The 13,381-nt window shown below is 40.0% G+C and overlaps 1 protein-coding gene across 16 annotated transcripts in view; it reads left to right on the forward strand.

The window, feature by feature from the left end:
• LOC140714366 (R3H domain-containing protein 1-like) overlaps positions 1-13,381 on the forward strand; it is a 160,318-nt gene that overhangs the window by 123,523 nt on the left and 23,414 nt on the right. For 15 of the 16 annotated variants that reach the window (XM_073025577.1, XM_073025603.1, XM_073025670.1 and 12 more), the window contains 2 exons: positions 1,156-1,256; positions 12,320-12,489. In XM_073025577.1, the coding sequence (XP_072881678.1) occupies positions 1,156-1,256; positions 12,320-12,489 (271 nt within the window). Of the gene's footprint in view, positions 1-1,155; positions 1,257-12,319; positions 12,516-13,381 lie in introns of all 16 variants that reach the window. The other variant, XR_012095870.1, reaches the window with a different exon arrangement.

Raw genomic sequence — 13,381 nt, forward strand, 5'->3', positions numbered from 1 at the left:
GTGTATATCTGACTGCATCGTGTGCTTCATGGTGCAATTTTCTGATCCTAATATTAAAGTGTTTTCAAAAAAACATTATCAATTAAGCATTAATATTTTTTCACATATGCTTGTTTTATTAATGTGCTTAAGAGATTATTTTCGGAGAAGGTGGGCCTGTATCCCATTTGGTTCTGACCTGTGTGACCATGTTTGTGTCCAGTGGTTCCTTTAAAGAAAGGTTGGGGGGGGTGGGTGGGTGGGGAGGACACATGAAATTGAAGCTGCAGCAAGCCGCTTGTCCTTTGCAGTCTGCCTCACCATTTTCTCTCTGGGGGAGGAATGGGATCGCTCTGTAAGCCAGCAGGGATTTAGCGGCCATAAGGAAATGAATGTGAAATCAGTTGTATTTCTAATGTCTACATCTTAAGAAAGAACTTGAGAAATAATCGAGGGCAAAAAGAGGATACGAAATGGCCTTAACACATAAGATTAAGGGCATTAACTTGTTTTTAGACAAATTGCAGGCAGTGGGTTTTGCATGTTTCTACCACTGTTTTATTCAATTCCCTCTTACTTTCCCTAGTTGGTTTGTATGTATTCTGTTATCTTAAGATCTTAGTTGGTATATCTTTACTCATAACAATTCTTAATTCAAGGTGCCATCTTTTTGAGTGTTTTACATCATTCTTATTGGAATAAAACATAACTTGAGCAGTGCTATAAGTTAACTTCAATGTTAAGAGTCCAGCAAGTGGTGTTTGTTATAACACTAAGGCTCTAGTGCCTAACACGTACGGGAACCTGGGTTCAGTTCTAATCTTGGGTTCTGTCTGTAACCAAATGGTAAGTCTTTCCTGTGACCTTGTGTGTTTCTGCTGTTACTCTGGTTTCCTACCTTATCCCAAAGATGCAGGTTAATTGACTGGTATAAATTATCCACTAGTGTAGTTAAACTGCATAAAAATCAAAGGGGAATTGGATGCACGTGAAAGAATAAATTCCAAGGCGGCAGGGAAATAAGGGGAGAACATAGGACTTGTTTGATTGAGCTACAGGGATCCAACTTGATCCTAGTGAGCTTTATCAAGTCTCTCTGGGTTGATTGTAAAGAGGATCTGGCTTTTCTGACCATCTTACTTTTCTCAAATAGTAAGTCTTTATTTCTTTACAAAGTTCATCAGCAGGTTATCTGCAGGCTCCCGGAGCAGACCAGATACAGTTCCCTCGGCCATCTTCCCCGTGTAGTTCTCAGCTACAAAGCCAGCAATGTGCAGGTAAGCAGATGACTTTTCTCTCTCTCACAGATCACCTGCCTGCTTGTACTGCTTACCCTATCCAGCCTTCTCATTCTAACTTTTGTCCACTTCTTTCCATTCCAAGGAAGGGTCTTGGCTTGAAGCGTCGACTGTTTATTCCCTCTATATATGATGCTTGAGCTGCTGCGTTTCTCCAACATTTTCTGTGCATTGTTCAAGATTTCCAGCACCTCTTGTGTGTAGATGAATTGTTCCTTAGTTTAAGCTACTGTGTTAAATTCAATAAAACTAAAGAAATCCGTATTAGTTTAAGAATGGGATTGATTTAATTGAACTACAGGGATCCAGTGTGGTCTCATTAGGCTCAATCAGGTCCCTCTGAATCACGGTAAGCATTACTTTAGATCAGTTACAGATATGGACGGGGAAATGGCAGATGGGGTTTAACCCGGCTATATGTGAAGTGCTGTATCTTGGTAGGTCAAATGTAAGGAGATAGTGCACGTAACAGTATTGATCAGCAGGGGGATCTTGTGGTCCAGGTTCATACCTCCCTGAAAGTGACTACACAGGTTAATAGGGTGGTATATGGCATATTTGCCTTTATTAGTTGAGTCACTGAGCTCGAAAGTCAGGATGTTGCAGCTTTATAAAACACTAGTTAGGCCGCATATGAAGTATTACATACAGGTCTGGTGAGCCCATTATTAGGAGGATGTCAGTGCTTTGGAGAGGGTGCAGAAGAGGTTTACCAGGATGCTGCCTGAATTAGAGATCATGATTTATAATAAAAAATAATAAGTACTTTATTGATCCTGAGTGGGAAATTATTTGTTACAGCAGCAACATTTAAAAACACACTTTGTTGTTGTTCAGTCGTTGAGTCCGACTCTTAGTGACCTCAGGGACCATAGGGTCCATAAAGTTTCCATGGCAAGACACGGAAGTAGATTGCCAGGCCTTTCTTCCACACAGATACTGCTGCTGCCCAGGTTGGGGCCCAGCTGGATTTGAACTCAGGACCATCTGCCTTGAAGTCCAGTGCCAATGTCCCTACACCACCAGCTGGCCAGAAAAAAATAGCTATGTTATATGTTATCTAATAATAAAGTACAGAATAATATAAGCAGTAATTTACCAATGTACAATACTGTGCAATAATGTACAAAATAATAAAACAGTCTATTGTACTATGATGTGTGTTCTCCTGTCGCGCAGAGATGAACTGTTTTATCTGCTTATTGCATTTGGTGGGAAAGATTTTCTGTAGTAATCCTTGTGACAGCGGTGCTGAATGGGCCTGTTGGAAAGGGTGCTCTGCTGGCTGCTTAAAAGACTAGCCAGTTTTGGGTTGTTTTTTTCTGGAGCAACAGAGGCTGAGGGGAGATCTGATAAAGGTTTGAAGATTAAGAGGCAGGGATAGAGTAGACAGAGAGTATCTTTCTCCCAGGGTTGAAATGTCTTGAACCTGAGGTTATGTATTTAAGGTGGGGGGGGGGGGGTTAATTTCAAAGGAAATGTGAGGGCAAGATTTTTTTTCCCCACGCGGTGGTGGATGCCTGGAATGCACTGCCTGGGGTGTGGTAGAAGCAGAACATTAGGGAAGTTTAGATAAGCACATGAATGTGACTTAAATTTAATAAATCATAGAAATTGGAATATCACTTCCATGTATAAAACTAAATATCTGTGTGCTTTAGTCCAGTTTTTACTTTCCCTTCACCCTTCAATACACACCTTGTGAATTTGTACCAGATCTTAACCCTTTCTGTATAATTCTATTGGAAAACATTTGAGTTATACAGATAAATGAAATTCATTCAGTTTCCAACAAAGGAATAAAAAATACTACCACTTGTGTAAATCAGCTGTATAACACTTGTCAGAAATTACAGTGAATGAGCTATTTTACACCTAATATTTATTCAAACTCTCTATAGAGTCAAAATTATAATGGCATAGCAGTGGTTCCATTCACATGGGTGTGTAATGTAACCATTGCAGTTGTATTGAAATGAATTAAAGTAATTGCCCTGATTTTTCAGGGAATGTTAACTGTTCCTTGGTTGCATAAAAATGCACATTTTCCACGTAATTATCTGCAACTTTGGGATTTCTGTGCAAACAAAATTCAATAGGTAACACTCACAAAATGCTGGAGGGCTCAGCAAGCCAGATAGCATCTATAGAAAAAGTAGTCAACATTTCAGGCCAAGACCCTTTGGCAGGGCTTCGACAAGAAAATTCAACAGGTTGTAGACAGAGGTTTATGGTAGTATGGTTGACTCGGCTCAAAATGTTGTACTTTTAAGCAAAGGAACACAATGTTGCAGAGATTTCCCACCAGGGGAATTCTGCAAGTTAAGGGTGAATTCTCTTTGGTGTTCAGTGTGCATGGACACTTGCTGCTGGCCACAATTTCTATGGCCAAATTGTGACTTGATTTAAGATGTACTTTGGGGTCATTCTGCATGTGTTATCTTGTAGGTATGTAAACTATCTGGTAGAAATTGCAAGCAAAAGTACTTGCATGCTGCTTATTCTGCTGTTAGTTGAATCATTATCTCTATCAGAGAAGTATTTGTTCCAAGTAATGGGTGTCATTTCTATCCCTTGTATTAAACCTGCAAAATTACACTGTCATTCAAGTTTAATGAGAATTTGTAGTACAGCATTAATTGGTTAATACTGCATTATCTGTCAATTGAGTTTGTTGAGCTTTTATTTTCCTTGCAGCTATCATCTGACTTAACTTAGAATTTTTGACCTTCTGAGGCAGTGTAACTGGTTAATATTGGTTATCCAATTTTTTATGCCCTTTTGGTATCAGTTATAAAAGGCTCGTCCTCTGTAAGGCACATCAGTAAAAAAAAAAGTGGCTCTTACATTATCAAAGCTGTATTCTAGCTGTTTTATGCCAAATTATTTGCTAATTTTGTGACATTCTGGAAAGCAAACTCCTGGAAGACTATAGGCCTTTTGACCCATGATTAAGGGTCATTCCCAATGAAGGATCTGACCTAAAAATATCGACTGTCCATTTAGGTTTGACCCTCTCACCAGAGCTCGTATACAAACTGGGCTCGTAAACAGCCACCGGACTCAGCAGCGGGAAGGTCACCTTCCATAAGCAATGCACGTCTAGGGTCGGTGTGATTTGGGTGAACCAGACAGGGAAGTTGGGATGTTCTGATTAAGGAACGTTGATTGTAGTGAACTGTGTAAATACTGCCCCGTGTGAAGTTACCTTTCGCCAGAAGAATAACACATCATACTCCAGCATAAACTTACAAAGGAAATGTATTTACCAATATTTCAACTTTAACAAACCATTAACAGTTAACAGGAAAAGAAAAATGAAAGGGCCCATTACAATTGAACCAGTCTAAACATACTCATAAACATTGGAGCTCATTTCTGAAGTAGTCGGGTATATTACTTTACTCTCATGCCGAACTCTTGTTCTGCTTGAAGGACACCAGCCACAGTTTGAACTTCCCTGGAAGATCATCTCGAATGAACTGGCTAACTCAGTATTGGCACTTACTGCTTGGAACCACTCATCTGCACAAAGCACTTCTTACAACGGGGTCTCTCCTTCACGTGTCTTCCCTTGTGCTCAGCTCCGCAGCTCCTGCCAAGAGACCCAAACCAGTCCACTGTCCTCCGAAATCTGATCACACTTGGCTCTCCTGCATCTTCCATCGGACATCCTCCTGGGCAAGTGTAAAACACGTACCAAGACAAACCCAATGAGCTGACACACATTCCCAAGTTGGACAAAATGGCTCCTTAACTTTAGCTGAAGCCAAAACACTTAGTAACAGGACACATTGCTTTTGCAGAAAACTGCTAAATTAAAAATTCTTCACAGCATAGCAGTAAAAATCTTAACCAGGGCATTACATAGGTGCTGCCAGACTCACTGCATTCCTCCAATGCTTTAGTTTGCTATTTTTTTCCCCCTGTTCTGTGAGCCATTCCCTTGAAGCCTTTTTTGCCTACTCATTCCATGTGATCCCTGAAATCCAAGTGCAGAGAGATGATGAGAATGGGCAAAATATTTATTTCTTCTCGTGGGTTTAATGTTATCATGGAAATAATGACACCTAAACTCTTTATTTATTGATTCTGATATAAACAAGTCCCTCTTTGCTGGCATTGGATCCCTGGCATTTGTATCCCTTTCTTCAAGAGGTCCAGCTGGTTCTTTCCATTCCTTGCAAATAGTGACCACAAAGGATATCTCATTAACCTGTTGGCTTCTGCTATCCTTTCAGTCACAAGAGTCTAAGTGCTCTCTGACTGCCACTTCAGATATTTGCCTTGCCTTGTTGTCCCTAGAGCAGGGATTCCCAAACTGGAATCCCCAGAACCCTTACTCAGTGGTATTGGTCTGTAGCATAACAAAGGTTGGGGACCCCTGCCCTAGAGGAAGTCCAATATTGTACCCTTCCAAGTAGGGCTGTCAGTATATTGACTCAGTAAACATTCCTGGGCATGTTCGCCAAATTTCACTCCATCCAGACTTTTAGCAGTGTGGTGGCCCTGTCAATACCAGAGAAATTAAAACTCCCACTAATACAACCCTATTATTCTTACAACTATGAGTGATCTCTCTACATACCTGCTCCCCAAGTTCGAACACTGGACAGTGTGTAATACACCCAGTAGTCACACTAGAGACCATCCCCTTATTCTGCCCATATGGCCTCACTAGGCAATTACCAAGAAAGTAATCTCTTAAGTATTGCTGAACATCGATTTCTTACACTCCTGGTAATGCTCTGCCTCCTTCACTATTCCCCATCCTCTTTTTCCTCTCTCACCTTATCTCCTTGCCTGCCCATCGCCTCTCTCTGGTTCTCCTCACCACTTTAATTTTTTCCATTGGCTCCTGTCCTTTCCTATCAGATTCCCCCTTCTCTAGCCGTGTATCTCTTTTTTCACCAATCAGCTTCCCAGCTCTTTACTTCATCCCTCCCCCTCTGGGTTTCACCTATCACCTTGTGTTTATTCCTCCCCTTCCCCCCCCTTCCACACACACACCTTTTAAAGCTCCTCATCTTTTTTTTTTCTCCAGTCCTGCTGAAGGGTCTCAGCCCAAAACATTGACTGTACTCTTTTCCATAGATGCTGCCTGGCATGCTGAGTTCCTCCAGTATTTTGTGTGTTGCTTGGAATTCCAGCATCCGCAAACTGTCTCTTGTTTGTTATTACTGTAAAGTCCTCCCTTATCAGAAAAAGCTACACCCCTTCTCACTTCTCTGCACCTCCTGTCATATCTGTATCCTGGAATACTGAGCTGCCAGTCCTACCCTTCCCTCTGCTGTGTTATGGCTACAACATCCCAGTTCTCAGAGGCAGTCTTCCCATGCAGAAAGACAAATTTCCACGCAGGTATATTTGTCTCTCTTTGGTTCAAATGCAACCCATTCTTCTTGTAAAGGTCACCTCTACTCCAGAAGAAATTCCAATGGTCCAAGAACTTGAATCCCTGCCCCCTGCATCAGCTCCTCAGCCATGAATTTGTGTGGACTATCCTATTTCTGGCTTCACTCGCTCATGGCACCAAGAGTATCCGGAGATCACTATCCTTGAGGTACAGCTTCTTAACTTACCTAACTCCTTTTTCTGTAGGACCTTGGCCCTCATTCTACCAGTGTTAGTTGTAACTACATGCTCTGCTGTACACCCTCCCTCAAGAATATTTTCTGCTGCCACTGAGACATTCTTGACCCTGACACACAGGAAGCAGCACACACTTCTGTGGCCATGGAATCTCCTGTCTGTCCTCCTCACTATTGACTCCCCTATTACTGTCTCCCCTGTGTTACTGCATACTTGCCTTCTGAGGCTGAGCCATTTATAGCGGCGGAGTCCTGACTGCTGCTGCCAGCCCCTGAAAGAACATCTTTCTTAATAGTATCCAAAGGGTCTAACTGTTAGTGAGGGAAATGGTCAAATGAAACACTGCATTGACTGTCTCCTCCCCTTATTTTCCTGTCTATCTGAAGCTTGTACCTTGGGTGTGACGACCAGAGTAAAAATCTCATCTGTGTAAAAATTCTCACCTTCCCAGTTCCTTGACTCTGTCTGTCCAAAGCTGAACCTGAGTTCTATTCCTGCAGCTTGCAAAAGTATTCAGTGTCTTAACTGGCAGGAGGCTTGCAGAATCAGTATAGGGACGTACAACAAAAATAAAATCTCTTCTTACCTGTGTCTATTCACCAAAGCCTCACGAGACAAGGCCACAACTCCCCAATCTCTCAATATTTCCTCCAAAAGTCCATTCTATTTACTTTCCTTTTATTTGATAACAAGCCCTCCAATTAGCCAATCAAAGAGAGTTGCCTTCTTTAAGTTCTTGTTCTTGCCAAGCACCTGGGCTACTTACTCTACCTTTTTATGTCAAACTTCGCCATTCCAACACTGACTCATTGTCACAATGGCCTCTTTAAAATGGCTACTCATCTTGACACAACCTGTTTTTTTCTTAGCTGCCTATAATTAGTTAATCACCTGTTAACTAGCAGTTAGTTGACTCATCTCTTTTAAGATTATTCACTCTCGCTCCGTACCAACTGCTGTGAAGTGAAATTCACCTTTCTTAAAAAAAAGCTAAATGATTTCTTTGTACAATATTAAGCTGAAGACCTCAACTATTATAATTGTGGTGAATTTTTGGAGCCATCATCTATTTTGCAGACAGGTGATTAATGTTTATCTAAAGAACAGCATAATGTCACCCTCTAGTTTTTCATTTGATTATCATTCTTGAGAGAATGCTTTTAGTTATGTCAATTTTATAACAAAAGAATCATTAATTAGTTGCATGGACATAAAACACTGAGCCCATTAGTCTTCAACTGCTCTATGTAAGGCCAGTTCATATACCCCCGCTTGTTTATATATCTCTCCTTCAATGATCTATCCATTTCCCCTTTGAAACTATGGTCAGATGTATTTATACCAGACTTTCAGGAAGTGAATTTCAGATTGTGAAAAGTTACTAAATTACTGCACTGGGGAAAGTGCAGAGGAGGATTACAAGAATGATCTCAGGAATGAAAGTGTTAAGGAACATTTGATGTCTTTGGGCCTGTCATGGAGTAGAGAGAATGAGGAAGGATCTCTTTGAAACTTACCCAGTATTGAAAAGCCTCAGTGGAGTGGACAGGTTATTTCCAACAGTCCAGGACCAAAGGTCACAGCCTCAGAATTTAAGAACATCTCTTTAAAACAGAAATGAAAAATTTCTGAAGACCATAAGACATAGGAGCAGAATTAAGCCATTTGGCCAATCAAGTCTGCTCAGCCAGTCCATCCTGGCTCAACGACATTCTCCTGTAATCTTTAATGGCCTTACTAAGCAAGAACTTCTCGCCCTGTTTTAAGTATACCCAATAACTTGATTTCCACAGCCATATGTGGCAATGAATTCCACGAATTCACCACCCTCTGGCTAAAGAAGTTCTTCCTCATTTCTGTTCTAAAGAAACATCCTCAAACATCCTCTCCACGTCCATTCTATCTAAGAATTTAAATAGTCAATAAGTTTCAATGATATCACCCCCCCCCCCCCCCCCATTTCTTCTAAACTCCAGCGAGTAAAGGTCTAGAGCCATCAAACACACTTCCATTCCCAGGACCATTCTCGTGAACCTCCTCTGGACCCTCTCCAATGCCAACACGTTCTTTGGCCCAAAACTGCTCACAATACACCAAGTACAGTCTGACAATGCTTTATAAAACCTCAGCATTACAGTCTTTTACATTCTAGTCCTCTTGAAATGAATGAATGCTAACATTGCATTTGCTTTCCCTACTACCGATTCAACCTGCAAGTTAACCTTCAGGGAATTCTGCACGAGGATTCCCCACATCACATTCAACTTCACTCCTGCAACTTCCTTGCTACAGAACAAAATATTTAAAAGCATACCTAGGCCCCAGGTACTGCTGTGGCCCTTGTGGATTGTATTTCCTTCAGACAAATATTTTAAAGAAAGTGATTTTATAATAATTGAAATGTGCATGCTTGATTTGTAGTAACTATTCTAACTCCATATATTTTGCTTTTTATAAAACTATGAAAAGTATAATCTGCATACTACTCTTGGTTTGCTGCTTTTCTGCCATTTTGGTAACATTCCTGTCACAAAGCTTTCAGAAATTTCCTTAACTAATTCCTGATATCAGTCGTTTGTTGGAAAAAGGCAAATTAGTGTCACAGAAATGATGGATGTTTGATGATAGAAATTAGCCTAACTCTCCTCTGCCAATTCATTATTCCAATTCTAATGAATCTCCACTGCTTTTTGCAGATAGATTCCTCTTTAAAGCAGTTTTATCCTGTATAGATTGAACAGAGTGTACCTTTCATTGCATCTGCCTTTGACTTTAACTCACTCTGCTAGTAATGGAAAATAAACAATTCTCTCGGTCACATTGATAATCAAATTTATAAAAGGGAAACAGACCATTTAACCCATCCATACTGTGCCAACCATCCAGCATCCATTTGCACTCATTCTAAATTAATCCTGTTTTTAATTTTCCCCACATTGTTGTGAACAGCTTTCCCCCCCCTCCCCCCCCCCCAAGATATTACCACCTTTGTTGCTGAACTGCCTTCCCTATATCATTCTGAGAGCACCTTCAGATCATGGGCAGCAGGATTTGAAGAAGTACCTTATCACCTTTATAGAGCAATTAGTGATGGGCAATAAATTCTAGCCTTGTTAATGGTTCCTTCATCTCTTAAGTGAAAGCACAAATATTGTACAAAATTATCTTTGGTAAATATTAATTGAGGCCAAGAGAAGCATGCAGCTTAACTCCAAGAACATGGCTTAAAAACATTATGATTAGGTCAACAGACCATAAATTATGGAAATCCCAGTGTTACACACATAATTTCCAACAGGCTGTATTCTTTCCACAGAAGCTTTTCAACTGGCCTGCTTCAGAACTGCAATGTTTAGCAGCTATTTTGTTATTTTTGACCAGAGGAGGCTAATCTCATGTAGAAAACAGCCTCTTGTTTGTTGATGTGCGATCACAAACTGGCATCATTCCCTCTCCTCACCCAGATATCCAAAATAGTCCAAATTTCATTATAGGTAGAAGTATGCCTGTGATTTATGTTGCAGAAAGTATTTCCTGCTGTCCTGTTCATATTAAATTTTTTTCTCATGGGTTTTATTTCTTGTGGAAAATGCCCCTAATTGTGAAATGTGAGATTGAATCATAGGTCAAACACGAGGAAATCTGCAGATGCTGGAAATTCAAACAACACACACAAAATGCTGGTGGAACACAGCAGGCCAGGCAGCATCTATAAGGAGAAGCACTGTCGACGTTTCGGGCCGAGACCCTTCATCTGGACTGGAAAGAAAGAGAAGAAGTCAGAGTAAGAAGGTGGAAGGAGGGGAGGAAGAAGTACAGGGTGGTAGGCAATAGGTGAAACCAGGAGATGGGGAGGGTGTGAAGTGAAGAGCTGGGAAGTTGATTGGCGAAAGAGAAAGGGCTAGAATAGGGGGAATCTTAAAGGAGAGGATAGAAGACCATGGAAGGAGAAAGGAGCAGCAGATGAAGCTGATGGGCAGGTAAGGAGATGATATGAGAGGGGAAAATGGGAATGGTGAGGGGGGAGCAATTACTGGAAGTTCAAGAAATCAGGTTGGAGGCTACCCAGATAGAATATAAGTTGTTGCTCCTCCAACCTGAGTGTGGTCTCATTGTGACAGTAGAGGGGGCCTATCACCTTGTACTACTTTCTCCCCATTCCCTTTCTTACTCAGACTTCTCTTTCTTTGCAGTCCTGATGAAGGGTCTTGGCCCAAAATATCAACTGTTTACTCTTTTCCACAGATGTTGCCTGGCCTGCTGAGTTTCTCCAGCAGTTTGTGTGTGTTGCATTGGATTTTTTGCAACTGCAGATTTTCTCCTGTTTGTGGGGCATTAAAGGAAACTGGAGAGACTGAGATTAGCAATGATTATTAGAATAGCTAAATCTGAGGTGACAAAGGCAAAGAAGCCATTAAGCCAGAATATGGGACTTTAGGGATGAGGGACACTATTTTTATGCAAATCTAATGAAGCTGGCACATAGATAAGAGTTGCAGTGCCAGTAAACCATGATATAATTGATAGGTAAAGTTGGCCTCAGAGATTTGAAAGTCTTCCCTCCCTACAGAAATGGAAATTGGCAACCTTAATTTCGAAGTGCCTGAGATCACAAAATACCTGATTTAGTTTATTGTACTGATCAGAGAAGAGAATGATGTTCCAACAAAGTTGCAAAGCTTATGTCAAAAGGACAACACTATTACATCTAATCCAAAATTGGATGCAGTTTGGTGAATCTAAATAAAACTGGCTGATATACAAGTTAATGTCCTTTATGCATGTGATTAAACTTAATCCCGAAAGCAATGCATTTCATGGGTAGTCTTTACAAATGGTTTGGGATTGTTCTGGTTGCCCTGGCCTTCTGTGTGTCAGTGTGATCAGTGTGGCGCCCTCTGCAGGGAATCTCTGGCAACTGAACTAGCGGGTACAGGCTTTTCAGTCAACTCAATGAAACGCTCAATGAAATGTGCAGATCAAACCCAAGGAAGAAAAACAAGAAATAAAAACTGCATAAACTGAAAACAAAATGAAGAATAGGAAATTTATATTTGGATTAAGGGAGAGAGACAAAATGACAGGTTGGGAAAATGCATTTTTAATCAAAATGTTCTTAAAGAATGAGATTCTACAATCAAAAATTATTTTTAGGCCAGAGATGATATTAAGTAGTTAACTTTATTTTTGTCTTTTTAAACAAAAATTGCGTAGTTCTGAGTACACTAACTCTAGGGTTTTTTCAGCATCCCAGCTGCTCCAGTTTTACATGTTTATTTTGAGATTTTAGCTTCTGATTAATGTTATGCAGTCTGTAAGCTTTAAAATAAATCTGATGTTTTCGATGTATTGTGGTACCAGGGAAAATATAATCAAGTCAAAAAGTAATCATCCTCTTACTTTATGCTTGAATATGTTAAAATACGCAGTAATATATATTTTTCTTTTAGCTGTTGTGTCACCACATGGCAGTGGGATGCTTATGATGCAGCTTAGCATTCCTAACAATCCTCATCCACGGACTCACTCTCCACCTCAGTGGAAACAAAATAAATATCTCAGTATGGACCAGAGAGGACATAAGTCTGCAGAATATAACAGCCCAGAGATTACCACACAGGTATGCAACTGGATTCCATTAAACGGGTAAATACGTTTTAGTAGTATTATCCAAATATTCAAAATGATTTTTGTATCCTTGGAGAGGTTTTGGATATCTTGGTTTCTTGGAAAAAATTAATTGGTAATTGCCTTTGAAGGAACAAAATGTAGTTCCAGCTAAAATTTGTCTTTAAATCCTAAAACTTCTATTTTAATTCATATTCCATTCATTAGATTCAAAACCTATCATCTTTTTTTTTCACTTATAACCTTAACAATTTTAATTGCTTCATGCTGCTTGCCAAACTGCTTTGACAAAGTTGAAGTCATTCAAACAAAATCTGGTCATTTCTGGAAGTGAGGTTATTTTTGTTTCCATTGTTTGAACAGTAAGGGCGGAATGGTATAAGAGTCTGTACTTCGTGGAATTTACAAGATTTTCAGATGCTTTTTAAAAAATCTATAGAATTGGAAAATATCACAGAACTAAACATTTGTTTCAATGGTAGGTGACATTCTAAAATTCATAGTTGTGCCTCTATCATATTAGAAACATATTGGTTATGATGTGATCTTGCCCTCTTGTCACTTTTGTGGCAAATTTTGGCAGCAAATGCTGATTTTTATTAGTTCGTTCCCCATCCTAATTTTACTTAGCGACAATAATGTAATACTTTCTGCAGGTTTGCTGAAACTCAATTTTATTGTAGACCCCAGGAAGAGTGAAAGCAGACTGTCCAGAACCACCTTTTAAAGGCACAAACCATCATACAATGAATACTATACTTGACAGATTCTGAAATATGAAGAAATGGAAATAAAACCGATCCAAGATACCTTTAATGAGTGAAGCTTTGGAAAAATTGAATCTGTATGTTGTGTGAGAATTTTGTGTTTTGAGCATAAATAAT

The sequence above is a fragment of the Hemitrygon akajei genome, chromosome 2 (genome assembly GCF_048418815.1).
Source record: "Hemitrygon akajei chromosome 2, sHemAka1.3, whole genome shotgun sequence".
Taxonomy (NCBI): domain Eukaryota; kingdom Metazoa; phylum Chordata; class Chondrichthyes; order Myliobatiformes; family Dasyatidae; genus Hemitrygon; species Hemitrygon akajei.